General features: G+C 37.9%; 2 protein-coding genes across 3 annotated transcripts; both read left to right on the forward strand.

The window, feature by feature from the left end:
- The first annotated feature begins 293 nt into the window (after positions 1 to 293).
- Positions 294 to 7030, forward strand: srsf4 (serine and arginine rich splicing factor 4). 2 transcript variants are annotated; one of them, XM_079829780.1, is made up of 7 exons: positions 327 to 475; positions 1377 to 1519; positions 2373 to 2511; positions 3153 to 3265; positions 4511 to 4719; positions 5666 to 5731; positions 5879 to 7030. In XM_079829780.1, the coding sequence occupies exons 3-7, from the start codon at positions 2481 to 2483 to the stop codon at positions 6336 to 6338; spliced, it is 879 nt and encodes a 292-aa protein (XP_079685906.1). In that variant the 5' UTR covers positions 327 to 475; positions 1377 to 1519; positions 2373 to 2480; the 3' UTR covers positions 6339 to 7030. The 2 variants fall into 2 exon arrangements, with proteins under 2 accessions (XP_079685905.1, XP_079685906.1); XM_079829779.1 differs by lacking the exon at positions 2373 to 2511 and having other exon boundaries at positions 294 to 475.
- Positions 7031 to 7424: 394 nt separating this feature from the next.
- tmem200b (transmembrane protein 200B) lies at positions 7425 to 13960 on the forward strand. The gene is made up of 2 exons (XM_079829778.1): positions 7425 to 7946; positions 11111 to 13960. The coding sequence occupies exon 2, from the start codon at positions 11147 to 11149 to the stop codon at positions 12350 to 12352; it is 1206 nt and encodes a 401-aa protein (XP_079685904.1). The 5' UTR covers positions 7425 to 7946; positions 11111 to 11146; the 3' UTR covers positions 12353 to 13960.
- The last annotated feature ends 570 nt before the right edge of the window (positions 13961 to 14530 follow it).

Raw genomic sequence — 14530 nt, forward strand, 5'->3', positions numbered from 1 at the left:
AAACACCAGATGTCCTTAGTGTGCAGTGTTTTGACCATTCAAAGCTGTGAATCACGAAGCAATTGGTTCAAATCATTCAAAGAACCAGAACATTTTTCTCCCAATACTCCCAATACTGCACTGCAATATAAAGTGGTTGATCATTTACATGTCTTAAAGTTGTTGTTGGTTGGAATTGTCACAAATACCACAAATTTGACTACAGTCTTTGGGACTTTTATTTTGGAAAACATCAATGCGTGTCCCTTATTTTGACTACAGGCTTTATGACTTTTATTTTGGAAAACACCAATGAGAGTCCCTTATTTTGAATCTCACAGATATATGCTGTTGCTGGTTTTGCACGCCGAGCTACTGCACCGGGAAAAATGTCTCGAGTTTACGTTGGAAAATTGAGCTATCGCGCCAGAGAAAAAGATGTAGAAAGGTTTTTTAAAGGCTATGGGAAGATACTGGAAGTGGACCTGAAAAATGGGTAAGTAACAGTTAATATTCTCTTTATACGAGCAAATGAAATGTGCAGCCGAAGCATCGATTGAGTCATTAAGAAGGATAAACTGTTTGTTCTTCTGCTCCACACGATTTAAAAGCGAGCTATATTATGAATTCAGTAGCAGCATTACTAATAAATAACGCATCTAAATATATATGGAAACATTATCGGCTTTTTAATCAGTCTTTTTAAATATTTTATTTAGCTAATTTAGCATAGCATGCTATTGCTAACCCCCATTGTTTCCAGGCTGGCCTCGACTGAGTTCTTAATTTTGTCTTTTCTTGTCCCATTCACTAAAAAAAACTGTTATTGATAATTATTTTTATTATGCAGGTACAGTAGGGTCTGACACTCTCGTGAAAATGCTTCTATTTTGCACTTCATTTTTTTCCTATATATTGCCACAATTCGAGTGCTTCAAGCGTTACGTTAAAATGTTAATTGAAAACGAGAATATTACAATCGTTACATTTTCAGTGTGGTCGTTTTGTAAGCTTAAACCTGCTATGTTTCTAATGTTGACTATATGTAGTATTGTGTTCATGTGCTTGTTATTTTCTTTAAATATATTGTTAATAAAAATACGGATATCACAGTTCACGTATTTAACTAACGCTGTTAGAGAAAAAAAAAGCATAGGTACTTCTGATGTCCCGCCCAAACTTCGTGTTTCAAGAGGAAATGTTTTAATACAACATAAAACTGCTTATCAATTTAGATTTCATGACTGTATCCATTAAATTTGACTAATAGTAACCAAGGGAATAGCTGAACAAGCTAATTTGTTGATTAAACAACTAGATTGGGTGTGTGTGGTAACAAATTTCACATGCATATTTTTTCTAACTCTCTCATTTTTTCTATCCATCTATCTCTTTAGATATGGCTTTGTAGAGTTTGATGACCCCCGTGATGCAGATGATGCTGTGTATGATTTGAACGGCAAAGATCTTTGTGGGAAGAGAGTGATAGTGGAGCACACCATAGGACAGCGCCGTGATGGAGGCAACAGATCTGGAAGAAGTAAGATATTAATTTTCCTGCTCTTCTAGAATAATATAAACGATACTATATTATACTATACTATTTGTTTCATATGAACTTCTATTTCTTTGGTAGATGTTGGATTGTGCAAACACTGATTTGTTTCAGGCTTCTCAGCTGGAGAGTTTGGTTCTCAACATGCCCATTATGATTTTTAAACATTATACCAGAATTGGTTGTTTCCTGAATTTATATTTCCAGTGATGTCACCGCAGGTCTTCAGGTAAAGGAGATTGGCTCTGACATGGTTTCCATAGTTCCATCCAAAATTCTGTTGAGTAAGACACTGATGGTTTCAAAACAGTGAATCACTTGCCCTTAGGCATGTTAATGTCGTCATTGATTTGTTTTTGTTTTTTATTTATCTTCTCATTGACTCACTTGATCTAAAAACAGAATGGAATAGCATGTTTGAGAGTGCGCAGTCTCTGTTTGAGAAGCCTGAAAATCGTATGTTTGGTAATTTACTTTCTAACATATGCAGTTACTGTTTAGCTTTGTAGGGAGTGACATTTTTGGAAGGTAATCTTTACAATGTTATTGATGGGTGATTCTTCAGTTGGTGTCCTTGAAGCAATATAACACAAAGTCTAGTTTTAGGGGAGGGGAGGGGAGGAGGATCTGTCAAGTAAGTTTCTCAAGTGTCCCTAAATGAAGAATCATCCTGATAAATTTTTAGTAATTGTAAATATTGTAATTTCTGCTTTACTATATGCAGATATCTTTTGTTGCAATATAATTGATTGATTTATTTTCATTTTTTAAAATGAAAACTTTTTATTTCAAAATAATGTCAAAGCTAGAAATTTAACCCTCAATGTTTTATTAAAAGAGTCTGACCGCCTGCCCCTTTTGCTGGCCATGGTGTCCCCCTTCCCATGCGTGCGGCTCTTTGACCAAACTGGGCCCCTGGGCAGACCATTAAAGCGAGCCAATGTGAATGAGGACCGCTTTTCCCATTAAGCCGGGTGGTGAGGATACCAATGGGTTTAGGAGATGTGGGTTGAGCTCTTTTAGGTGCCTGTAATATGTTTTGGTTTTATTTCTTTTCACATTTTCCTTTTCCCCTGTTAAATAATCTTTTAAATTTAAGCACAGCGTAAGTATGTTATTTGGTGGAAGAATTTTCCGTTCTTGAAGAATAAATCCATCTATTAAAGTGATAGTTCACCTAATAATGATTGTCATCCTTTACTTACCCTTATGTCATTCCAACCCTGCATGACTTGCTTTTTTTCTTGCAGAACACAAGATATTTTGAAATATGAATCACTTTTTTTTTTTTTTTTTTTTCAGTTTTGGACCCCACTGACTGAAGAAAAAAAAAATTCTATAGACATATTTTGTGTTAGACATATGGGTGAACAAATGATAAATTCATTTTCGGGTGAAGTGTCCTTTTAAGTTAGAGGGTAAAATTCATTTTTTTAATGTATAACACTCTAGTAGAAGCAAATCCAGTTTCTTAAACTTTGTTTCTTTCTTGAAATTTACAGATTTTTGTAGACGTTATAAGTTTAATCTTTTAGTATTTCTGTGTGTGAAATCCACAAAGGCTTAAAGGCTTTTACCAATCCTGAACTATATCCATCTTATTCTCGTCATTTTGAAGGTAATAATCGGTATGGGCGTGGAGGAGGGGACAGGTACGGCCCACCTACGCGCACTGATTACAGGCTGATTGTGGAAAATCTGTCTAGTCGCTGCAGCTGGCAGGACCTGAAGGTACCAAAACACACTAGTTTTAGTTGTCTTCTGTTTGCTAAGGCGAACATCACTGTTACTATTGCTTGGGGTTAGTGATTTAAACAAACCCCTCTCTCAAAGACATGAATGACTCCACTTGTTGAGGAGAGGTGTGCTATTACTTTTCAAAGTGATCAGACTTATGATTTTCACTTGGCAGATAATAAAACGGATTAAAAAAAACTAATAGACCTGCATCAAAAGAGTGACCTAAATATCAGGATTTTTTTTATCTTGGGACAAAAACTTTCTAGCACCCTAGCAACTACATAGCGAAATGCTAAAACAGTTTAAACACCTTTGCAATTCCCTGGCAACCATCCAAAACACATTAGCATCATATGGTGAGTTATTGCACATGCTCACTTTTTCCTTAAAAAAAGCACAAAAAAATCTAATATTGCTGCCACTAGCAAGCTAACTTTTTGTCCCTCCAAATCAAACTGTCTCTTAAAAATCACTATGAAATCAAAATCACAATACAAGTTATAAACTATTGCAGTGTGTACTAGAAGTGATTTATTTAATGCACATCATTAAATGAATGTGCTCTTGTAATCTTTAATCAAAATAACTTCCCCCTCACTCTTGCAAACACATCTCTTGTTTGATAAACGTTTTTACTGGCACGAGAGCAGCAACCGGTTACTCACATGAGATCACAGCAATAGCAAACCGCAACGTTACAATCAGTTCTAGATTGACAAAATCAAGTCCTGCCCTACAACTTTTCTTCTTGTTTGAGAAGCTGTTTCATAATAGGTAAAGACAGCTCATGTCACTGGGCTGCCAACCTCCACCCAAACTGCTGACATCTTTAAAAAACATCACATCTTTAAAGAAGCAGCTGAAGACACACCTCTTCCGCAAGCACTTAACCCCCCCACGCACTCTTAAACCAATGCACTTACACAAACACACACAGACACTCAGACATTTCTTCTTTTCTCTAGCTGGTTTCCAAATCTAGTCGTCTAATAACCTTGGCATTGTGTACTGCATTGATTGTTGGCTCTATGATGAATGTTTTGTTCCTCTTTTGTAAGTCGCTTTGGATAAACGCATGTGCTAAATGATAATTGTAACGTAATTGTAATAAGGAAGAAAAGACAATCGCAACTTCTGTTTCATTCCGACTTTAGGCATTTCGGAAATGTAGAAAGTTCTGTAAACGTGATAAACTATTTTGACTTGAGTCACTAATGTGTCATTGATTCATTTCAGGACTACATGCGGCAGGCTGGTGAGGTAACTTATGCAGACACTAATAAGGGCCGCAAGAACGAGGGGGTCATAGAGTTCAGGCAGTACTCTGACATGAAAAGAGCCCTGGAGAAACTTGACGGAACTGAGGTCAATGGGAGGAAAATCCGTCTCATCGAGGACCGACCTGGCGCCAGACGCAGACGCTCCTATTCTCGCAGTGCCTCCAGGTGCAAACTAATTGAGTTAAATTATAAATGTGGGAGATGTGTAACTGCTAATTAAAGGGTAACTTCAGTGATTTAGCATTAGGCTTTGTATCAGTAGAAACCCGGTAGTATATTCAAATTATGGTACTTTTCCCCCTCATATCCCCCTGAGACGAGAGAATTATGCATTATTTCTGGAAAAAATCCTCAGATGACGCAAATATCGTCATTTTGCGTCATTGGAGGATTTTTTGGCTAGAGGCTAAAACTACAGCCAGTAGATGGAGCTATTGCGCATGTTATCAACTCGCCCATAGGGGAGAGATCTCACGCACAGAATGTAAAGACAGACGGCTGCACGGACAATCATAATAACGGAGCGTGGTGCAGAGTAAAGTGAGTGTTTCAGCTTTTCAATGAATTCCTGGTATAGTTTAGCTTCCATATGCGATCTGAAAACGTGCCAGACTGGCGCTTAACGTTACCTCAGCTCTGCTCCGCTCAAATGAAATCTGACACTGCTGCATCTGTGACGTGACTCTCGTTCGGCTCACTCACACTTTATTGAAAAGACACGTTCAGTTTTTAATTGTAGTGTTTATTCTCTTACTGAACGAAATGATTGTATTACTAGGAAGATCAAAACGACGGTGTACGGAGTGGCCTTGTAGGGCAGCGAAGCAAGTGCATTCTGGGAGTTGTTGTCTTTCATGTACATTTTCTGTCTTTTCTCAGTCTAGAAGGCACCAAATTCAAAAATGTCACATTTCTACTGCATAAATGACCCAGTTTAAATACAAAGCTGAATGGTAAATCACTGAAGTTACCCTTTAAGTGAGATTTTGCATTTGCGCTAATGTCATGTTACTTGGTGTCAAAAAGATTAGCTAAACTAACTGCTTGTAATAAACGCTACTTCAGAGTTTCACAGAGAACATGTGTAAAGCTTCTTGTACACATCCTTCAGGTCTCGCTCAAGGAGCAGGAGGTCTCGCAGGAGCCGAAGCCACAGTCGAACCAGTAGCCACTCAAGGTAGGCATTGTGCTTAAAGTAGAATGATCCAAGTTTGAGTCCACTAGAGGGCACTAATTGCTATAATAAAAGTTATGTGTGCCTTTAGTCTTGTTAATATATTTTGATTTGATATATTTTTCTTAAACTGTTCCCCTTTTTTTCCAGACCCTCAGGCTCACGATCACGCAGCAGGTCAACCAGCAAGAAGACGAAGGGCAGGGGCAGTAGGGTGGAGGAGAGCAGTAATGGAGCTCGCAGGGGAGGTGAAAGTGCCAGGGAGAATAGCTTGAGCTGCAGCCCCCAGAGCAAAAAGAGCAAACGGGAGAACAAGAGAGGTCGCTCCTATTCTCGATCCAGATCTCGGTCCAGATCTCGGTCCAAATCAGGCAACAACAGGGAGCTCTCCAGGGAGTCTGGATCCAAATCTCAGGAGGCAACCAAGTGCAGTGATGAAGGCAGAGTGGCTGAAAGGGTGCACCGTTCTAGAGCTCATTCTCGATCCAGATCACAAACGCCACCAGATGCTGATCTGCGCAGAGAATCTAGATCCAGATCCAAATCTCGCTCACATTCACGCTCAAAATCGTATTCTCGATCTCGATCCCACTCAAGGTCTCGTTCCTAAGTCCACTTCAAAAAAGATTTTTCTCAATCAGTATTTTTCATCTTGTTTTCTAGTCTAACTAAAAATCTTTAAAACAAGAATATATCTTAAATTAATGTTTTTTTTTTTAATACCCCACTGACATTGTCACAAAATTTAGATTTTTTTTGCTTTAAACAAGGGAAATTATTTGCTGTTGGGGTTAGAAAATAAACTTAATTCAAGGTGTACTGTCTGAAAACAAGTCTGAATACATTACATTTTTTGAGAAGCAAAACTGTATCTTGTTTTTAGATGTTATTTCTTGAAAATAAGATGACAAATAGACTGAAAATTATGTTTTGCAGTCGATGTCTAAATGTTGTTCTGCCCTTAATTTCTATTCTTTGAAGCAAACCACTTTTCTTTTTTTTTCTTTTTTTTTGACAAATAGATAGGATAGGTATTAGGGAAAATGCTTGCTTATTCACAGTTCAGTATTTTCTGGTATTGTTAACCTTATGCTTTATTTTTAGTAGTGTTTTTATTTCAAAACTGCTTGCATATATTTTATTCATGAAGACTGAGTAAAATTGAGCCCCACAACAGATGTCCTAACCTTTGCATTGTATACTTTAGACATGTTCCATAAATGTTGTTAAGATGGGGCAGAGTTTATGGTCTTTTTACAACAAATTTCTCCATACAAAATAATAAAAAAAAAACTGCCTCACAATACTTTGTGTTAATTTGATTCATTTACAAGTGCTTTGTTTTGGGTCAAAAGTATAAAAAGTGTTTAAAGGAAATCACTTCAAACCTACCGGTATATAACTTTATGTGGAACTTTACCATTCAATGAAAAGGAAAAGCCGTTCAAGTGAATCCGCAACAAATAATGACAAGAGGGTGAGTAAATGATGAAAGATCGTTGCTGAGTGTAGGCTACTAATTCCATTATTAACTACATCAGAATCTAAGCAGTTTATCTATTGAATATATCCTACTCTATAAAGGTCATTTGCGGACAATTATTTTCTCGACTCTTCGTGTAAAAATAATTCCTCAAGATGTCGCCAACATTCAGATAACAAAAAGCATGTGTCCGGTGTCTGGAATGTCTACTATACTTTCATCTGTGTGCATGCGTTTACTGGCATACCGTTTTCTTTTGCTTTAATATTACAAACATATTTATAAACATCCACCAACATATTGAGGCTTTGCTTCTCAAAACCCTAAAGGGAGCAACATAGCCTGTTGAATGTGTATTTTGTGCCCTGTCTGGAAAGCGAACTGAAGTCTGGTCACTCACTATTGAGTCTCATAAAAAAAGACAACGAAGGAGGCGCTCTCCTCAACACTTTACAGAGGGGAAACACGAAATGTGGACATTGGAGAACGGACAGGCGGTGACTACTGATGATGGAGCGATATTTACCTTATCTGTCTTTAGAAAGTCAGTTCTTTTAACCATTCACTGTCCTCTTCTGGAGAGGAAGAGCTGTCATGGGAGACGCGCGGCACTTCGCACGCGTCTGGATTATTGATGGAGAACCGCGAAACTTCGCAGTGGATGAAAAACATCACGAACACGCGTGTCCAGCGCGGTAGAACGATGGAACGCGGACGCGATACACTGTAACAAAGGCAAGTAAACGCATTGTCTCCTGAGGCGCGTTTGGTACATTGAGTAACGCCAAAGCTCCAATATTAATACAGCAACTGCCTTGACCTTATTAGAGGTCGATAGATTTCTAATGTTATTGATGAAGTCTAATCTTAAGTTTGGACGCAAACCGAGAAATGGTGCCTTCAATATGTAGGGATGTTTAATTTCATATGACATACAGAGAAAGGCGTATATTTATTAGAATGAATGAATTTGAGATTGAGCCCACTATTAAGGAGAAAAAAAAGGTCATATTAGCACAAGCTGGCAATCTTTGAGAAGCTTCTTGAAATGTGTGTGAAATGATAATGAATTACAACTAAATAATGTATAATTTCTGGTGCGTTTATTGAACATTTTCTATGTGGTGCATTATATTTAACATGCACACATAAATGGCGACTATAGTACTATATTAGGGAAAAAGTTTTAATGAGGCTTATTGCAATGTCAGAAATGATCGTGAATTTACCTTTTTTTTACATTTGATGTCTAAAGACTGGTAAATGCAGCAGAGGTGTCACAATGAGTCCATTTAGACTGTACATGCATCTATACCAATGATGCCAGTAATAGTGTTCAGAAATAAATGTAAGCGACAGTCAAGTTCACAAAGGGATGTCTTGGGTGCATAAATAATTGTCTGTACAAATAATCAAACAATAATTTGAAACATTCAACACAATTCAGATTCAACGATTGATCTACATCTGCTGTTTATATTTTATACTCTTGTATAATTAATTTCACCCATTTGGAAACTAGAGTGAACAGCCATTAAAAGTAAAGCTGAAATTTGTAATGGAAAAAGAGGTCTGGAATTCATCAGTTCAGTCTTTTGATGAATCAGTCCAAACATGCCCCAAGATGCATGGCACTATACATTGTTTTTCTATATGGAACTCATTTAACTAACAAAGTTTGACATTTGCATAGTTGTAAAGGGATATGTTTAATCGTTTATGATTGATTAGCATTGATTTCAAAAGGCAGTTAGTGCCAAAACTAGCCTTCATATTATTATATTATTATTGTACACAATCTTTAAATACTGACAATATCTTGCTTACAAGTTCTACCTGATGAGTACTCTAGCAGAACATCCAAAGCATTTCCTATGAGTTTAAACAAACCAAGCGAGTGGGCAGAATTGTAAATTACATTTTCAGAGTTGTTAAGAAACCTCTGCCAATGGAGCGTTTGTTATTCCAGAGTGAATTTGCCACATATCATTTCTCATTTATGGACTTTTGTTTGGCCAAAAGCAGCAAGGACTTCAATTCAATTGGTTCAATTTATTTTTGCCCTGGTCAGTGCCTATACAATCAACACAAAGCTTCCCCGAACACCTGTTTCTTCTTCAAGTTAAAATCAACAACATAAATAAATGTTGTCTTATATGACCTAAAACAGCTAACCATGTTGAAAATCTGGAGCTCCCTTTGGGAGTCCAGCTGGGTAGTTTATCTGTCAGTGTAGAAATATGTCATGCCTCAAAACTAATGCAACAGTTTACAAATTGTTTCAGGGATAGAGAATACTCTTGCTGCAATAAAACACAGCATCAGCCACTTTACTTGTAAGTATGGTTGTATTTAGAGTATATACGATTTATTTAAATAGATTTAAATAGATAGTTTATTATTTGTTTCTGGTGCCCCATCTAGGGGAATCAGAATTGTTTTACTGTACTGTACGCACACAGCTCTGAAAATCTCATGCTGCAGTGTTTCATTATGTTTCATTTTAACTAAATTGTAGGGGAATTACAGTTAGACCCCATAACGAGACCAATATGCTCAATGAAGACCAGGAGTCAAAGATGAGTTCAGTCAGTTGACAGTTTACTGAAGAAGAATTTCTCTATGCTTCCAAAGGACGTCGAAATGAGTGAGAGGATCCAGCCTCCACCTAAATTAGGATACAGGAAAAACTGCATCTCATAATAATAAACAACCCTTGCAAACACAATTAGATAAAACATAGGTGATATATTTTCCCTTCAAGGCTGAGTTTTTGTCAGGACTTCACTAGAACAGAACATAAAAACTATATTCATACAGGGCACAGAGCATGGATACAAACTTCTACACATGATTCACTGTAGTAGTTTAACGTATAGTGACCAGTGGTGCTATAAATCCCAAAAAGAGTTAGACAAGTTAAGTATGCATATGTGTTAGTGGATACATGTAGTGTGTTATTGACCTTCGTGATCTTAGACACAGTTGTCTTTACATTTCTCACACAGCTATCATCAGAAGAGCAGACTAAAATTAATAAGAATAAAGTTCAAACTGACAATTCTCTTTCTACAAAATATGACTCTAGATGATTAATCAGGTTGTATGAGAAAATGCAAAAAAGCATATATTTATTCCCTGGAAGCCTGGGTAAATGAGAAAATACTGTTTTCCTGACATTGGTCAGACCCTCAGATCCCAAATAAAGACATTGCCTGTAACATAAATACCAGAATAAATACACAGATTTAAAAAAACTATGATTTCCAATTCTTTATATAATACAAGAAGAGGGGTTTTAAATCCACCTCCTTCAAAATCATTTGATCATCTATTGGCTGAGGAGAATTCCATTCCATTCTTTGTTTGTGCCATTTTTCTTTGAATTTCTTATCAAAGGACAAGATGCACTGGTTCAGACATGGGCAGCCTTTTTTTTTTCTTTTTAAATACATTTTGATTCATCCAGTAAAAATGTTATATAACCGTTATTATTTGTTTACACATTCCAATGAGTCAAGGGCTTGACTTGTATTTAACCTGGAACATTCCTGTAATTCATTATTATGTATTAAGTGCTTTTTGAAGGTTGTGAAGGAGAAATCACTGCACTTGTTTTCATAAATTATTTAAAACAAGACAATCCCCTATGGATTAAATATTAATAGAAGCCTTTATAACGAACAGTCTGAGTAGGACTAAAAGAAAAGAAAAATCCCAGGAGCATTAGCATTAATGTTTCAATCACACAGTTTAATCAAGGGGTTATAATAGTTCTAGCATATAGATGATCCAAATTGTATGTTGGTTTAGGGGTCTGGGTGAAAAAAATATTTTGATTTGAATAAATTGCCACTTGACCTCAACCTTGATGTCCCATTTCCTCCTCACCTTTACAGATTCCCATAAGGGATCATTATAGACCAGCTTATGCCATGAGGACTCAGAAGTCCCGTACGTCAGGCACACCTTCCCGCCAACGCCTGCCACGTTTCAGTCTTCACTCCAGGAGAAAGAAAGAATGTGTAATCCAGGGAAAGCTGCGTATCCGATCCATGCCTGGTGCCTTTCTGGTGCTTGGGGTGGTGGTTGTTGTCGTTGGCACTGCACTCGCTGTGGCAGGCTACTGGCCATACATGGCTCATCGATCATCATTGGACACAGTTGAGGAAGGATCCTCTGGAACCGCATCAGGAAGGGGATTAGGGTCCAAAGGAGTGTTTTCTGCAGCAAGTCTAGTTCACAATGAAAGGATGAAACTTCTAGGACCTGTCATAATGGGAGTGGGACTTTTCATACTTATTTGCGCCAATACGGTACTCTATGAGAATCGGGACAGGGAAACTCAAATGCTTCTGGCTCAGATGCGGAGCGTCATTTGCTCTGTTTCTGCAGCCATGCCATCAGCTGACCTCTTGCAGGTGAACTCTCTTGCCAGACACTACCAATGGGTCAGCAGTTTACCTGCAACCCACCTGAACATCCTCTGCCTGCATGAAATGTCCAGTTCGGAGCCTCTACTCCAAGTGAAGAGCATGGATGAGGAGGACAGCATTCAGCAGCAAGACACAGTGCACACTGAGGTTCTTCATCATCAGGACTCTTCCTCTTCCTCCTCTATTCACTCCTCCAACTCTTGCAACAACAGCAAAGAGGTGTTTTGCACAGAGGAACAGGGGGCCAACTCTGTACCGGATCTGCGGCAAGAAAGTCATTTTGGACTCAGCAACTGTATGACCGCATCCTCTATGTCCACACTAGGTGGGGAGGACTTTGAGATCTTCTCCATCCCACCCAGACGCTCCTACAGCATGAGTCACAGGACTAAACCATATATAATACCCAGGGATCTGGTTCACCCAGAGGACAAGTCTGTGTCTTCTATGGGTCACAATAGACTACTTCCAAGACAGTCCAGCTCAGAGGTGTGTGTGAACATGGTTGGAGTTGGCATTACAACCCTTGACCTTATACCTGTGGAAGAGCAGAGGCACTGGAGCTGGCCTCGGCTAGACCTCGGAAGTGCCAGGAGGTATCTCAAACTGGAGAATAAAGAGGACTCTGTGGACAAGTTACTGGACCAGCTTGAGCAGCAATGCTTTCAGATGAACAAAAGCTATGGCTCAGGTCCCTTCCAATGAGCCGAGGTTTAATCATTACATTAATGGATTTGCAGTTCCCATGGTCATAGGAGGTGACATACACTTGGAATAACTAAAATTTCCAGTGGATATTGTTTGCACAGTTTCTGGAATCCCTTGAGGCCAACTAATTTGCTAATTTCCAAGACCTGGCCCTTTATCTCACTTGACTCGTTTTTGTAACTAGTTTCTTTGGAGATATGCAGAGTATGGAAGTATGGAAGGACATTAACACTTTCAACATGGTCCCTGCTGCCCTTGACGGTATGGAAATATAAACATACACCCTGAAGGAAGCTAGGGAAGGAGGTATTTTACAGTCAAGAGAATGTGCTAAATCGTTTGTGATGTCAGATGAGTGGATGGATCCCACACCTTATGTGTAAAAGGCCAATTTGTGGGATCAGTTTGTTATTGTTGCTAAAGTCCTACTTGTTACTAGGACACTGTAAGCAGCATTTCTTAATCTTCAAGCTAGAATAAACTAAGACCTCGACAGTGACTATATTCAAAGTAAACACATTTCTGACTTCCGAATTCAGGTCAGCCAAAAGCATGGCTGCAGATTTGATAGAGATAAGAGACAAAAATGGAGAATGCTGGTTCTTTGACCAAAAAATAGATTCCCATCCTAACAGCGTGTTTACTATTGAATTGTCCATTAGAATTCATTTAAATGGTTACAAGTTAAGGTAAAGCAACCTCAGTTGCAATGTCTGTAAATCTTTGTCTATGGTTTCCCAGAGTGTCTATTCTCCTCATATCTCACTTTTCTTTCATCTATGCCTGACGGCAGTGAAACTGAAGCATTCGTGATGAGGGCGCAGTGCCCTCTTGGCTCATCAACCAAGGTGATCAGTATTTTTGCATGCACTAATGCGGGTACATAATTGCTTTCCCTTTAAAAGGTGGAGCTGGACGGAGCCCCTCCTCTTTGCAGTGAGAATGTGTAACTTCACTCGTTTACAAAAACAAGGCTGCCACCTGTCTCTGTTTTGTCTGTGTAGTCTGTTTTGGTACGCTGTGTTAATTGCTGTGTGTTCTCAATGTAGACTGAGCAATATCCACAGTCTGACTGACTAATTAATGATCAAATTCTTTACACCACCTTTGAAATGAATTCCATGCCTGTGTTGCAAATAAAAGGCAAAACAAAACCACTCTGAATGCAAGTGTTTGTTTGCTGTCCGTGATTTTTCAAGGTAGCATCAGTTGTGGCTTGTTGTGCCCTTGCTTGTGGTATTACTACAATTATGCAGGCCAAAAGCTTTTTTCTCCATCAACGGACATTTATATGCAACATGACACAACATATTTTTTTAGTTTTAGTATAAAATTATCATTCATATGGCATTTTTTTTAGCTCAGATATTGTCTCATGAAAAAAAGAAAAGAAAGAAAGAAGAAGAACCGAGAGCTCATGAAGGTGCCATAGATTAGATTTTTTTTTTAGAATGACATTCAAAATCTAATGAACAATGTTATTGTAATATTTGCTTACTGCACTGTGGTCTTCTTTCTTGCATCTGTTTGCATACTGGTGATTTTTCTTGCATAATGATCAATGAGTCAATAAAGGAGTAGGAGTTGTGTGTTGTTTTCACAGACAAAAAACAAAAAAACAAAGGTATTAACTTAAACTTTACTATTTTAAGTACACTGTAAATAACAAAACTAATTAAACAAATTCTTTAGTTCTATATTAATTCATAAATATAGGAAAGGTGGCATCAACGATGCGCTTTGTTATGTGTATGTGCAAGAATTATGGACGTTTGATGTTTCATCTCTGTAACCACTTAACCATACAGACTTTAAAGGAAGGTCTGTTTCAGTGATGAGGTTGTAAAATAGGTTTTCTTAAGTGTGAATATATATTTCCCAGGTGCTTGTACTGATATTACTCAGACATTCTATTTTTCTTCTACCTAAGTTTAAGAAATTAATTCAGCTTGAACTACTCAAATTATAATTGTTCTTTTTGTTGCTTTATCATTTTACAAAAATGTCACATTACTATCAATCTCTCTCTCCCTATTTCTCCTGCAGTGGATATAAAATGTGTACTAGGGTGACTAAACGTCCTGTTTTCAAGTCCTGTCCTGGCCCTAATATAACAATTTTCTATCCATACAGAGGGGGCATACGTTAAATGTATTGAAATTAAATAAGGAATCT

The sequence above is a fragment of the Gobio gobio genome (assembly GCF_949357685.1).
Source record: "Gobio gobio genome assembly, chromosome: 11".
Taxonomy (NCBI): domain Eukaryota; kingdom Metazoa; phylum Chordata; class Actinopteri; order Cypriniformes; family Gobionidae; genus Gobio; species Gobio gobio.